We start from the raw sequence: 14,888 nt of genomic DNA, 5'->3' as shown, positions 1-14,888 counted from the left end.
TCTTCAATGACAATTGTGTGTTGGTTATTCCACAGCATGAAGATGCATTCGGATCAATTTGTTTAACATATTAGATGTTTAGATTTCATTAATCAGATAAAAACAGGAATAATGACTGTAAACATGCCCACTGAGATCAGGATGAGTGTATTTGCTGTTCTTTCTGTACTGTGGTGTGCATGTTGCACTGAACCGGCAGCTGTCACTAAAAGTTTGTCGTCACAGTCTCGTATGGATTGACATGTCATGCCTGCTTAAGGAAACTACAGCTTGCTTTCAAAAATAGCTGGAACTGTTGGCCAACGACCTCATATTAACCGGTGAATCGTCCATGCTGGTGTCTGAGTGCTGTGTAGGAGGGAGTTATCAATAGGAGAAAGCTTTTTAGACATCCCAGGATTAAATATTCCTCTAGCTGCTCCACTCTGCCCCTGCCGGACGTGACATCACTCAGAGGGTCGAGCCCCTTCCCTCGCTCCCAGGGAGAAGAAAGAAGAGACAGGCAGAGAGGAGGAGAGAAGAAAGGGAAGACTTGGGGAAGTGCTGTACTGTGGGGTCACCTTGCACGACTGGGAGATCAATGTCTCTTTGGCTTGCTAAGGAAAAGATGCAGGAGAAAGAGAAGGATGGATAGAGAGATAGAGAGAGGGAGACAGATACAGAGAGAGAGAGAGAGAGAGAGAGAGAGAGAGAGAGAGAGAGAGAGAGAGAGAGAGAGAGAGAGAGAGAGAGAGAGAGAGAGAGAGAGAGAGAGAGAGTATGACTGCAGCTAAGATACGCTGCCAGTAAATCACCTTGCTGACTGCACTGAGATGCAGGTATAACACCCAATGGGCACAAAGCCAAATCTTACAGATATAAATGTGACGCATGGACAAATACACACACACATGCACACACACACACACACACACACACAATCTCTCTTTCTCTTTCACACGCCATTATGAGATTATACAAATCTAACAAATATCACAGCGAGCTTTTATGCATTAAAAACCCTTCAATTTTAGAGTCTCACATTCCACTAAATCTATCAGTTTCCACCTTTACAAATCCTTTGTACAATTCTTGTTAAAAAAAGACACAATATGAACAATAATGAACAGTTAATTATGAATAAATCCAGTTTTGTATTGCTACACATTTTTTTAGCCAGTTCAGGAGTTTAGTAGTTTCAAGTTTTTGGCTAGTTTCTCTCTCTCTCTCTCTCTCTCTCTCTCTCACACACACACACACACACACACACACACAGACACAGGTTTCCTCTTGCACACTTTACTCCTTCAAGCAGTCATAGTCCTGGCTGAAACACATATTCAGGATATAAACATGACATCCTTAAAAAATACTGCAGCAGACCTACCCTATGTTGGGGCAGGGGGGGAAAAAAGCTTAAATTATTAGCTTTTCAAATAAATGCCCTATAACTCAGAGCGTGAGCTGGGTCGAGGGGAGAAGCAGGCATGTCGGTGAATGATGGACACGCAGCAGCGGAGACATAAACTCTCCTCTGTTAAATCACTTTAAATGGAAATGTTTAGTGGCAGAGATGCAGATGAGCCGAGACTGCTGGCTACTGAGATTGTTTTCTAGCTTTCCAATGTTTTTTTTTTTTAATCCCCTTCACAGCATCAATAGAACTCGCTAGAATGGAACATACATGGAAAAAAATTCAATGAAATCATTTAGATTTAATTGTACATGATTATGAGAAGGGGAATTGTCTATAATTGTGATACTTGGATCATTGGTAAAATAAACTGAGCTAGAAGGTGATGGAAAGAGCTACAGAATTAAAGGAAGGCATAACGTTTACCAAGTAATTAACATTCCACATGGCACAGAATATCTGGTGTAAATCACCTCAATCTGACTTACTTATCTCCAAATTATTTTAGTCCATGACTTAACTTCAGGTAGATAAACAACCAGAGAGACAGAGGAGAGAGAGAGAGAGAGAGAGAGAGAGAGAGAGAGAGAGAGAAAGAGAGAGAGCATTGATTCAAACACAGGCACTCACTGATATGATTACAGATAATATTCTTTACCTTAATGCATGGAGATGATTCAGATGCCAATATGCATGAGTTCAAGTGTGATCTTTCATTGTTGGCCTTTGATGTAAGAGACCAAAATAGTGACAGAAGACAACTGTATTATCAGTATTAACCTAATCACAGCTGCCCGAGGCCAATGATCAGGGCACATATGGTGTCAATATTCCGCTTGTGATTGAATTAAGTGAAACAGTCTCAAGCGTACGCGATTTGCAACAAATGTGTGTGTGTGTGTGTGTTTACACCACTAATTGTATAGCTGAAACACTGTTACAGGAACTATTTGTATTTGACACAGTTGTGACTTCTTCAGTCTTTAGTGCTTTTATTATGAGGTTTCATATGCGCATAAACTGATTTAATTCCACCTCATGTATGTTTACTCATAGCGTGTACATGATTGAGCTCGCATCGTTGACCACTCTGTTAAACGTATCACATTAAAACGGATAATTACTACCAAGTACCTTCAAGAAGAGGCAAAGATACTCTTCTAGTTAGAGACATGAGAAGACCAGCTCATAAACACCATGAAAACAAACTTGAATTAAGCATTTTATCTGCTAATATGCTAATATCTCTGTCCAAGTGCATTAATAATCTGTATAATTAGTGCAAATAAAATGATGTCATCAGACTTGGAAATGACATCACAATTCAGCAAGCAGATGCTCATTATTGTAGTATTGACTCTGACACAAAAGCTCCAGCAGCATGCCCCAGCAGGAGGATGTGTATGCCACAGTTCTAGGGTACAACACTCCTGTAATTAAACAGCACTACATATTGGCCTAATCAGGAAGAAAAGCAATAAATTACAGTATAGCGGCCTACAGTGGAAGCTGGACAATGATTCATCATTTTAAAGGAGCGAAAACAAGGTCTTTTCTTTCCAATTAATCACACAGGAAATGCTTGCATGTTCCACAGGACAGAGCAGTGCCCACGGCCTCCAGACTCCTGTCACCCAACTGAGAGCTGAACTTCACTGCACCGAGGACTCTCGGTAAATTTACTGCATAAAGTCTGTAGGTAGCCATTAAAGAAATTCTGTCATAGAAAGTCACAGAGAGACAAAGAGGAAGACTGTGGGTGTGTCCAGCTGTTGGAGGATACTTTTATAACTCTGTTATACTTCGATCAATACAACAATGGACATGAACGAATATGAAACACTATGTAAGCTTTTTCTTCAAGGTGATCAACACTGCAATGTCCTGATCAACGTCTAGAATTTTCTAATACTGCTCAATATCATGAACTCAAATAGAACACTGTCCTAGGGTTAGAGTACTATACCAAACTAAAGTATTATGGTTTACTGTTATAAATAATATTGATAAAAGTAAAGAAATGCAAGGCCATAATATGCAGCTAAAAGTAGAATGACACACTTTTGGCAAAATCAAGTCAAATAAAGGTTTTTATTTTTTTAGGTTTTATTTTCCTTTTGTGAAAATCAGGGGGGAATTACGTCTTATACTTAAGAGTTCAGTGTTTAATGTGTGTGAGTGTAAGGTGTGTGTGTGTGAGGTGTGTGTGTGAGTGTTAATGTGAGGTGTGTGTGAGAGTGTGAATGTAAGGTGTGTGTGAGTGTTAATGTGAGGTGTGTGTGTGAGTGCTAACGTGAGGTGTGTGTGTGAGTGTTAATGTGAGGTGTGTGTGAGTGTTAATGTAAGGTGTGTGTGTGTTAATGTGAGGTGTGTGTGGTAATGTAAGGTGTGTGTGTGAGTGTTTATGTGAGGTGTGTGTGAGTGTTAATGTGAGGTGTGTGTGTGTGAGTGTTAATGTGAGGTGTGTGTGGTAAGGTGTGTGTGAGTGTTTATGTGAGGTGTGTGTGAGTGTTAATGTGAGGTGTGTGTGTGTGTGTGTGTGAGTGTAAGGTGTGTGGTAATGTAAGGTGTGTGTGAGTGTTTATGTGAGGTGTGTGAGTGTTAATGTAAGGTGTGTGTGTGAGTGTTAATGTAAGGTGTGTGTGAGAGTGTTAATGTGAGGTGTGTGTGTGTGTGTGTGAGTGTTAACGTGTGGTGTTCATGGTGATAAATCCTCATCAGCAGGCTCGCGGTGGCGAAAATGTTAGCACGTTATCTGTTTACACTTTATTAGACAAAATGAATCGCTTTTAATTCAGACTAAAAATTATAAAGAAAATAACTGTGATAAATGAAATGAAATATTCTATCAGTTTAAACAGATCTAGTGAATATTAGGAGCTACTTTGTAAATGAATTATTAACCGCGCAGAGCGAAGGTCAGTCGCTTTAGACGAGAAAAACAAAGCTAAAGGGAATGAAGTCTGTCAGCTGATTCAGAACACACTTAAAGATGAAATAATCCGGATTCACTTCAATACAACACACGGATTATTTACATTTAATATATTACATGCACAAGAGCGTTAACAGGCCTTTGGTGCAAAACCTTGGATTTTCTATAATACAATACTAAATAATAAATATGCATTATTATACAATAAAGTACTAAATAATAATATGTAATAATTACTCAATTCTAGTAAATATAAATAAACTGAATTATAACGCAAGAATAAATGAAATAGAACCTGATGAATAGAACGGATGACGCGCAGAAACAGAAATATACAGATCTAATAATAAAACATAAATACTTTACATGTTACAATTATAATTGAATATAATGCTTAATAATATGCTGTTATTTTTAAAACTAATAACTAATTCTTAAACAATAAAAGATAATAATTGACGTGTCGGGCGGCAACAAGTGCATCAATCTGTTTTGTCCACAAACTCGCCAAAATGTTCACGAGTAAAAATATCACAAAGCTTCATAAAAAAAATTTACAATATTTTAATCGTTGAATTTTCCCTTTCAGCTAAAATAAGTGTTCATGAAAAGATTTTTATTCCGTACAGTACATCAGTACATGTAGAGTAAATGTAGCCTATAATATGGCGAGAGAATGGACAGCAAAGGAAGAAAAGAATAAGAGAACAAAACAGGTGTTTTTTTTTAGTTATAAATTTATTAATGATGTGGATGTGGATGTGGATGTGGTGGTTTAAAGGCTGCAGTCAGTCCCAGTAACAGCAGAACACAGTCTACAGGCTGGTGGGAGTGAAAAAGCGCCTTAAACTGCGCCTCGAAACGTCTCTTAATATTTTATAACCTCCTATAATTTGTGCGCATTGAATTAACTTTTATTTTATCGGCGATTTTCCATAAATAAAAGTTGTATGTTGAAGTGAAACATATAACTGGTTGTTATTTTGGTTTAAGTTACAATAAAACGGCAGAACATTTTAGGGTACGTTTTGGAAAGGCTGCTTAAGCCAACAAAATACTAACAAAAAAAAAAATCAACACCTTTTTGGATAAGATCCTTCTCTTTAGAAAGATATATTAAATATAATCAAGGTGACAGATTAGTTCACTGAACTTTTAGAGATGTAAAATACCTAATCAAGCAAGTGCTAATTTAGCATATAGCACACTGCATGTCACAACCTGTAGATTGGCATTTTGGACACATTGCGGAAATGATTTCACACATCAAATAAAACGATTTCATTCGCCGTATAAAATAACTGCACATTCAACAATGCTTCTTCGAGCCATATTCGCCATAAATGATTTACCAAAAAAAATCCAGTCTGATAATTTTCCCATAAGGTCTGACAACACTCAGTGGAGACAGGGTTGAGGTTCATGTGCGGAGGATGAAGTCCCAGAAAAGTGTAAACACACCACACGATGAAGGATGAAATGTAATGCCGAAGCAATCCAAAAAAAAAAATAAAAAAGTTCCTTCAAAAGGCAGAAAAGTGGGAAACGCCGTCGACCAACATGACCAGCATGTGGAAGCAGAAACACTATATTCTGATAATACACGACAAAAGGTTGCAGGATTAAACACATTAAAAAATATATATATGGTTGAGGAAGGGACAAAACTGTGAGCGGACAAGAAATAGGCATGTTACTTGCTACACAACACCAGGTTGTATATTTATCCGTTTATAACACGCTCATAATTGTACATGTGGTTATTATGCAGTAAAAGTTTCGTGCATGCGCAAAACTCGTCCATGTCCAAACCGCATAGTGACAAAAACGCACACAGACTGTTACAGTAAAATATTATAGTGTGTGCAGTGTGTCAGGGGTCTAAACTAATATTAATGACACGTCAACATAAAAGTAATGAAAACCTTAAAAGCCAGATACTGATTCCTGATATTGATTCCTGTGTTAAAGATTATTACTGTCGAACTTCAACCGCTTTCTTTCCAAAATGTAAATAAATAGACTAAGTGGAAAGAAAAAGGCAAAAACTCAGTGTTGTCATATGTCATTTGTGGCTTGCTAAAACATCTCATATTCCAACACCACCAGCAAACAAAAAAAACATAAATTAAAAAAAAAAAAAAAAAAAAAACTTTACCGCGTGTCACCGGTCAAATCGCTTCTCAATGAATTGCCAAAAACTCACATGAAGAACTCCGGAGATGAAGGGTTGTTGTCGCTGCTCGAGCCGTTTTCTCGGAAGCCGTTGCCGATGAGCTTCTCGTATTTCTCCTTGTACGCGTCCCTCTCCCGCATCAGCCTGGAGATCTCCTGCTTGAGATGCTCCACTTGCTGAATAAGCTGTGTCTTCTCGCCCTCGAGCACGTGGCGCTGCTGCACGCGCTTGAAACGGCAGGACTGCGCGTAGCCGCGGTTCTTCAGCGTCCGCCGCTTCTGCTTCAGCCGGATCACTTCTTCTTTGCTGACGCCGCGCAGCTGTCGGTTGAGCTCCCGCACGGACATGGTGACGAGCTGCTCGTCGGAGAAGCGGTCGTCGAGGCGCGTGTGCTGGTGGCTCCCCGCTGCGGAGCCGTTGGCGGGCGCTCCGGGCGCTCCGTGGTGCGCATTGGCGTGGTGGTGGTGGTGATGGTGATGGTGGTGATGGAGCGGATTGCCGTTCTGCGCTGCCGCCGCCGCGATCACGGCCGAGACCACGGCGGCCGCCGAGCCCATCTCCTCTCCGGCCACGGTGCCTCCGGCGCCCGCCCCGCCGCCGAACTGCTGCCCCCGGGTGTAGCCGTCGAAGCTGGGGAGCTGGTGGCCGCTGCTGATCAGTGCCTCCACCGCATCCTCCGGGCTGAAGCCCAGCGCCTCCGGGTTCAGCTGCTGCTGGTAGCCGCTCATCCAGTAGAAGTCCTCCAAGTGCGCCTTCTGCTCGCTCCCCGAACCCGGACTGGGCGCCGAGAAGCTTGGCGAAGGAGGAACCGAGCTGCAAGGCGTGCTCATCGGGGTGGAAGATACGGATCCGCCGGCGACTGGGCGGCTGCACTGGCTGATGCTGCGGTCGGGCTCCACCGGCTCCTTTTTCACTTCAAACTTCATCAGATCGAAGTCATTAACATATTCCATGGCCAGGGGACTGGTGGGCAGGTCGGAGTTGCTCATTGCCAGTTCTGATGCCATCCTTTTGCTGTTGACAGTCCTCCAAAGGGGGTGAAGAGCAGCTGTCAAACTAGTCGGGTTCGAGACGGCGTGAGCCAGCTTGATTTCTTTATTTAATTCTTCAGAACCGTGAAAAAAGACTGTCGACTTTGCGGAGAGGATTTATTTTATAAATGAATAGCCTGTGCTTTGTTGTGGCCGCTCACGGACGCGTGAGAGCAGCGCGCGCGCGTCTCCGGTCCCGGTGTCTCTGCGGCCGAATGTCGGTGCGACTCAATTTCAAATATTTAACACTTCATGGCTTCGGCTTTTTTTTTTCTACAATTGCGAAAACTGAGGAGGTTAACGTGCATGTGACTGGTAAATTGTTGCTTTGCTGAAAAAAGAGAACTGCGGGCTGCTTGTAGTTTTTAAAGGGTCGCCCAGAACACGGGGATAAAAGCATTGCTGAGTTTTATAGCTGATCTGACGTCAGCTGTGAAAGAGGAAATGGAATCGGATTCTAAGCCAATGGGCGCGCTCCATTTCAGCTCTAATTTACATACTAGAGGAAAAACAAAAGTTTCCCAAACAGTGAGTCCTGACTGATCTCAGACCTGTTTGTCTCTGTCATATTCTAATACATTATGTCCTAAAGACGTTGTTTTTTTTAATTATTTATTTAAAAAGGTATCAGTCAATAACTGATGTAAAGTAATGACTTTTTTCAGACTCCATTATGAAATTATTTCCTGACAACAAACCTTTAAAATATTTCAGTATAAAATAGATTTGGACTGTAGACTAAAACGTCCCATAAAATGAACTGGGTCAGAAGAATCAGTTATTTATTGTCTGTTAGAGAAGAAATGTGTGATTATGTGTTATGTGTTCAAAATCTTTTTATTTGTAGCCTACAAACTATTTATTAATGTAATACAATATTTTTTATATTCTAATGACAGAGATATGAGAGTGAAAATAAAATAATATAAATATAATAAAACCAGTTTAGATCAGATCACCAGTTTAAACCAGTTTAGATCAGATCACCAGTTTAAACCAGTTTAGATCAGATCACTCCAGAGAGACAGAATTACACACTTTTAACACGTCTAGGACATTCTAAGAGATTCCAGCATGGATATTTTAAGATGTAGACTATCCCTAAAATCAATAGCATCACAGATTATAAGGTACTGCTTTCATTTGGTCTGAGATTGTGCTCCTGCATGTCACTCAGTCCAGTACTGAAACGCAACAGCGCCACCTTTCGGAGCAAACAGGAGCTGTCTCTTAAACCACAAAGGGCAAAGGTTCAGTCGTCTTTTCAGTCCAAAAAAAAAAATAGACTAAATTCAAATTCAACCACTAATACAACATAAATTCTAAGGACTCTCTTTCTCTATCAAACAATATGGCAGAGAGAACAAATAATCTTCATTAAAGCATCATATAATAACCATATCGCAGCTGGGATTTCTGTCTTATATAATGTTGTTAATAAAAATGTGCAACACACTGAACTCAATAATTGACATCAATGTAGAGAGGAAATAAAGTGAATTCTACTTGAAAAAACATGCTGAAATACACTATGTTCCCAGTTTTATGGTAAATCCACAAGAGTCTACATACTTGTAAAAAAACAAAGTCTATTCCCAAAACAGCAAACAGAAGCAGGCCGTAATATTCACTTGTTTTTACAATAAACACATCATTTCATTAATTATGTTTCAGAATGTTGAATTTATTTAGTCCCATCTGACTGTATAACAGCCCAAGTGATGAGAGAAGTTATTGGAGACACAAATATATATACTGTATATACACACACACACACACACACACACACACACACACACACACACACACACATCCCGATCCCACAGATGCTCGATTCGATTGAGATCTGGGGAAATTGCAGGTCAACAACTTGAACTCTTTGTCTAGTGTGGCCATACATGACAATACTGATGCCATAAAGGTTTGTACTTCATCTGCAACAATATTTAGTCTGGTGGTACATGTAAAAAATTTCATCCATATGAATGCCAGAACCAAACGTTACCCAGCAGAACATTACTCAGTGCATCACACTGCCTCCACCCACATGCCATCTCATCCCCATGTAATCGACACACACACACACACACACACACACACACGATGTCCATAGTCCAGGCCACCTTCCTCCATTGCTCAATAGTCCAGTCCTGATGCTCATGTGCCCAAAGTAGGAGCTTTTATTGATGGACAGGAAACAGCATTTCTATTATAACTACTATTTTAGAAATTTGTACCATAGCAGCTCTTCTGAAATCAGACCAAATGGTTGTCCTTCTTTGGATCACTTTTGGTTGGTACTAGTCACAGAATACCAGGAACCCCTACAACACCTGCTGAGATGCTCTAACCCAGTCATCTAGCCATTACACTTCATCCCTAGTCAAAACTGCTAAGATATTTGTTTTCCCATTTTTCCTGTTTTTACTGTGAGAGCCGAGTTTTCACTTCTTGTATAAAATATCCCACTTCTTTACAGTCGCATTTTCACAGGTACAGTGATTTCTGTGGCTTCTGCTAAAAACTAGCAAAAATGTCAACAAATGTATTTGCTGTTACATATTTATTTTCTTGATGACAAAACCATTCAGTCCTAGCTCATAAGCTACTTATTAATGTAATGCAAAGAATCGTTTATGTAACTTTGATCGTTTAAGAAAATTAAGTAACAACAATGGCATTGAACATTTGTAATACTTTATGACAGAAACAGCCAGTAAAACACCAGCACTAAAACAAAAAGCCCCAATGCTATGAATGTATTATTCCTTAGGGTAAACATATTGATGTGTGTTTGTATATTCATTCATTCATTCATCTTCTACCGCTTATCCGAACTACCTCGGGTCACGGGGAGCCTGTGCCTATCTCAGGTGTCATCGGGCATCGAGGCAGGATACACCCTGGACGGAGTGCCAACCCATCGCAGGGCGCACACACACACTCTCATTCACTCACACAATCACACACTATGGACAATTTTCCAGAGATGCCAGTCAACCTACCATGCATGTCTTTGGACCAGGGGAGGAAACCGGAGTACCCGGAGGAAACCCCCGAGGCACGGGGAGAACAATGCATACTCCACACACACAAGGCGGAGGCGGGAATCGAACCCCCAACCCTGGAGGTGTGAGGCAAACGTGCTAAACACTAAGCTACCGTGCCCCCGTGTTTGTATATTAATTAATAAATTGTATAGTATTAAACTGACACACTTCACAGAAAAGCCACACAAATTACAAAGCCCCTTGTCTGTGGTCTCCGTGGTAAGCAGTCCTACCAGAAGCACTTCACTATTTACTCCATATAAACCTTAATTTATTGGGTTGTGGTTCTCACAAGTTAATGGGAAGAGCACTGATATAATACATCATGAATCGAACGATGGTTAAATGGTTAATAGGCCTGTGTACAGGACACTTATTCAGTTTCCTTTGCAGAGGTAACATTTAGAGAACAAACATTCTAGCAACTAAAAGCCAAGTCTCTCTCAGACATTACACAGGAGCAACGAGATAACGCTATCTACCGCATGTAGATTAGATAAGACAGACCAGGCATCAGTAGATCCTTCTGGTTTTATAAAGCAGTCATGTTATGTGCTTTATGATTATATGTTACTGTATTGTTGTGTACAGCTTCTTACATTAGCTCTAATTGAATTAAAATTCAGATGTAAATTGAAATGTAAATGTTATGATGTTTTCCATGACTTGATTTGACCTCATGTACATGATTATTTTCTAGTGTCTTCTCAGGTCAGATTATTGAGTTCATCAGTCTGCAGTGCAACAGGGAAATGTCTGATCAGTCAAGCATGAGAGAGAGAGAGAGAGAGAGAGAGAGAGATTTATTACATACGATCTTCTTGTGTTCATGTGTGTACTTTAGCACAAGGATTTTGTTAATGAGAGACTAATGAATATGGTTTACAATGACAGCACTGTAGTCCAGTAAAGAGAAGGAATGCACTAAGGTTTTAGTCACAGTTTCATTCATTGAATTATTCCTTAGACATATATGATTGTGATTGTTTGCTTGTTTGTTGATTTGTTAAAATCCTAAGTCTATTATGTGTGTTATGATGAGGTAGATGTTCTTCGAAAGACATGCATAAGAGGAGACAAACCCGTCTGATTGATGAGAGCCGTGTAAACCTGGTCTACTGAACCTTAATAAAGTTGTTAAATGAAAAGAAATCCACCATTACTGGGATTATGAGCATTATCATTCATTATACAATCCCAGTGGGTAACTAGCTTAATATTCATTATGGAACTGCTATTTAAAGCTGTATATTAAATCCTGAACTTAGTGAACAAGATGATTTTAGAGCAGTCATTTCAGCAACATTTAATTATCAGCTACAGACAATGAAATGTTTCTCCAAAAGTATTTTAACTAAGTGTGGCGTCTCTTTGTAATAGAATGAAAGGGACATAAAGGCTATTACAAGGTTGAACATAAAAGGTGAACAGAGTTCTTTCTATGAAATGTTTTATGAATGGAATAAAAAAATACATATTAAGATAATACGCTTCCACTTCATGGAAACAAAGTGTGGTAATTGAGCATTGGCTTCCCCTCATTTCAAAGTTAATATTCTCCTTTCACCATCTGGATTTTAATGCGCTCCCATTTCATCTGCAGACGCATTTATCTTCACATATCCACCTCTCACTCCCCCTCTCTATCATTTCTTTCACCATCTTCCCATCCCTGTCTCCATGAAGATTTTACTACTCATCCGTTTATGGCACAAAGACTTGAGGAGGGAGGAATGACTTACAGTCGCTACTAGTGTGTGTGCGTGTGTGTGTGTGTGTGTGTGTGTGTGTGTGTGTGTGTGTGCTGTTTCTGCTGTAATGTAGAAAACGAGCTTTTTCTCTGCAGGGGGCTCATCTGTGATTTTACGGAAGAAGTCTGAGCTATGTTGTTCAGAATTGTCTTTCAGTTACCTTTATGAAAGGAGCTGAATGCTGAATAATTCTTTAATGCATAGTATTTATTGCGTGTCATGACTCTAAATCACATTGAAAACTAAAATACTAAAATAAAAACTGGCCTTGAAAGCAATCTGAAAAGCAACACTGCAATGAAATAGTTCATACATTTTTTTTCTCATGGGAATCTCACAGATTAGGCTTCGATATGACGATACTGGTTCATAATGAATAATTCTTCAACTAATCAAACTAATTAAACTCCAGAAATTTGTTGAATAGTTCAAAGTAATCTTTGTATGAAATGTCTGATTTTACATCACTACTTCTCAGTTTGCACCTGATTGGCACCCAGACTGGCTGTTCTCTCTGAGCAGAAACAATGGCGTCCTTTCTCTCTCTCTTCTGTTAATCACAGCAACACTAATTAATCGTGGGTTTGTGCATTTTAAAATGTAATAAAACCGGTGAGGTAAAAGTAGCACACTGTCCTGTGTTAGCATGAACCTTTTTATGCCATTTTCATATCCTAAGGAACATGTTGCTGATATCATCCACCATCATGATGCTTACCCTAACAACACCAGTCCAAAGTGTGTGTTTATTTTCTCACTCTACTGTTGAAACCTGTATAATTACAGACAGCGCCAGTTTATAGTACAAAGCCAAACCAGGAAGTCAATTTACTCAGCAGGATCTTTGGTTTCCTCTGTGCGTCGAGGAAAGTCATCTGATGCCCTCTAAACACATCTTAAATGTCAGTGGGGAAGCAGAATAAAGTCAGAATCAATTTCCCGACTAGTACAAGTTCAAACTCATGTAATTAAACAGACTAAGCTGTGAAAGCACACAGCCTCAGGTTATCTGGCAGGGGCTTAGGGAGGTGAGGAGAAACACACACACACACACACACACACACACACACACACACACACACACACACACACACACAAACACACACAAACACAATTTCTCTCTAAATTCCACTCTTTTGCTTCTAATTTCTTCTAAAGACTATTCTATATTCTCTAATATTACCAAGGTGAATATACAAAGCATATTACTGCCAAGTGCAAGTGGCTCCCCAGCTTAACTTCCACAAGACTGATGTAGATTACGTCTCCTTTCTCAAATACACCTACTTCAACTCGAAAAAATCGTCAAACACTCAAAGATTCAAAGCAGAAGAGTCATGAAGGAGGGATTTTTATATGTGTAATATAAATTATATGCCACCAGAAAATCTTTAAAAGAGCTACATCAGAATTTGGAAATGACACAATATTAACTCAGGCTTTAAGCTCTTTTTTATTCCTGTTTTCATTTACAAATAAACATTTTCATTATAGCTCATGACCCCGACAGAGTTAATCTGCCTTCACTTCTCAGTTCAGCTCCTCATTTGGATCATTGTCTGTTAATAGGGATAAACACTGCTGTAGATTTCCTCCTAGAACCTGACATGGCAGGAGTCCCTTAGATCAGACCAATCTATCTGTGAAGGTATGATGTAGCTGCAGGTTTTCATTCCGATCAAGCAGAAGCCGCATCTGATTCCACCTGTTTGATTAGTTGATCCTGGTTTTCAATAGACTCAAGTGTGTCTTATTCTTGGTGGGAACGAAAAGCTGCAAAAACACATATGAACTCTTTATCTGAACATTCTTTTCTAATAATTCTCATTATTTTCTCTACATTTGTTTTCCAGAGGTGGGAGTAAGTCACACATGTACAAGTCCGAGTCAAGTCTCAAGTCATGAACGTCAAGTCAAAGTCAAGTCTTTTTTAATATTTGTCAAACAAGTCTCAAGTCTCAAATTTGCGACTTACTGTAAGTCTGACTCGAGTCAAGTCATATGACTCGAGTCCCCCATCTCTGACGTTTTCCCTCACAATGCCCTCTCAGATCCTGTATCTAAAAAACAACCAGATATTTCATTTGGATAAGTTTGTTCCTAAATGTGCTTTTCTCTCAATACCATGTGGATTTACATCAAACCACAATGACCTCTTGAAACATGCATAAAATATATTGCAACTCTTCCCTCTGGTTACTTTATCTCATCTTCACTCTGGTCCATTTATGCAAAATCTGATCTCAGTGTCAGTGGGAATGGGTTTTATCACCCAGGATGCAGGATGCACAGAGGGAAAAGAAGAGTTACAGAGTGCAGATGATTCATATGGCAGAGGGAGGAAGCCATGTGCCTGACTCTGTTATTTATGTGCCACATATCGCTATGGAGGTGCTCATTAATAAGCGTCTCCCACCTGAGCTATTAGAGAGCAGAGGGAAGCCTAACTCTTCAGCTCTGACCTCATCAGTTCAGCCTCGCCGTGGGAACAGGACACCTCACACACTGCATCATCCCACCACACAGACCCATCCACCCACTCCTGCTAATAA

General features: G+C 39.9%; 1 protein-coding gene across 1 annotated transcript in view; it reads right to left on the bottom strand.

The window, feature by feature from the left end:
* mafb (MAF bZIP transcription factor b) overlaps positions 1-7,928 on the bottom strand; it is a 69,872-nt gene extending 61,944 nt beyond the window's left edge. Inside the window, exon 1 of the mRNA XM_060886691.1 lies at positions 6,535-7,928. Coding sequence (XP_060742674.1) covers positions 6,535-7,511 — 977 coding nt within the window. The 5' untranslated portion in view covers positions 7,512-7,928. The remainder of the gene's footprint in view (positions 1-6,534) is intronic.
* Positions 7,929-14,888: the final 6,960 nt, after the last annotated feature.

The sequence above is a fragment of the Tachysurus vachellii genome, chromosome 14 (assembly GCF_030014155.1).
Source record: "Tachysurus vachellii isolate PV-2020 chromosome 14, HZAU_Pvac_v1, whole genome shotgun sequence".
Lineage (NCBI taxonomy): Eukaryota > Metazoa > Chordata > Actinopteri > Siluriformes > Bagridae > Tachysurus > Tachysurus vachellii.
The sequence above is the reverse complement of the archived record's forward strand: the minus strand, read 5'-3'. Positions and strand labels throughout refer to the sequence as shown.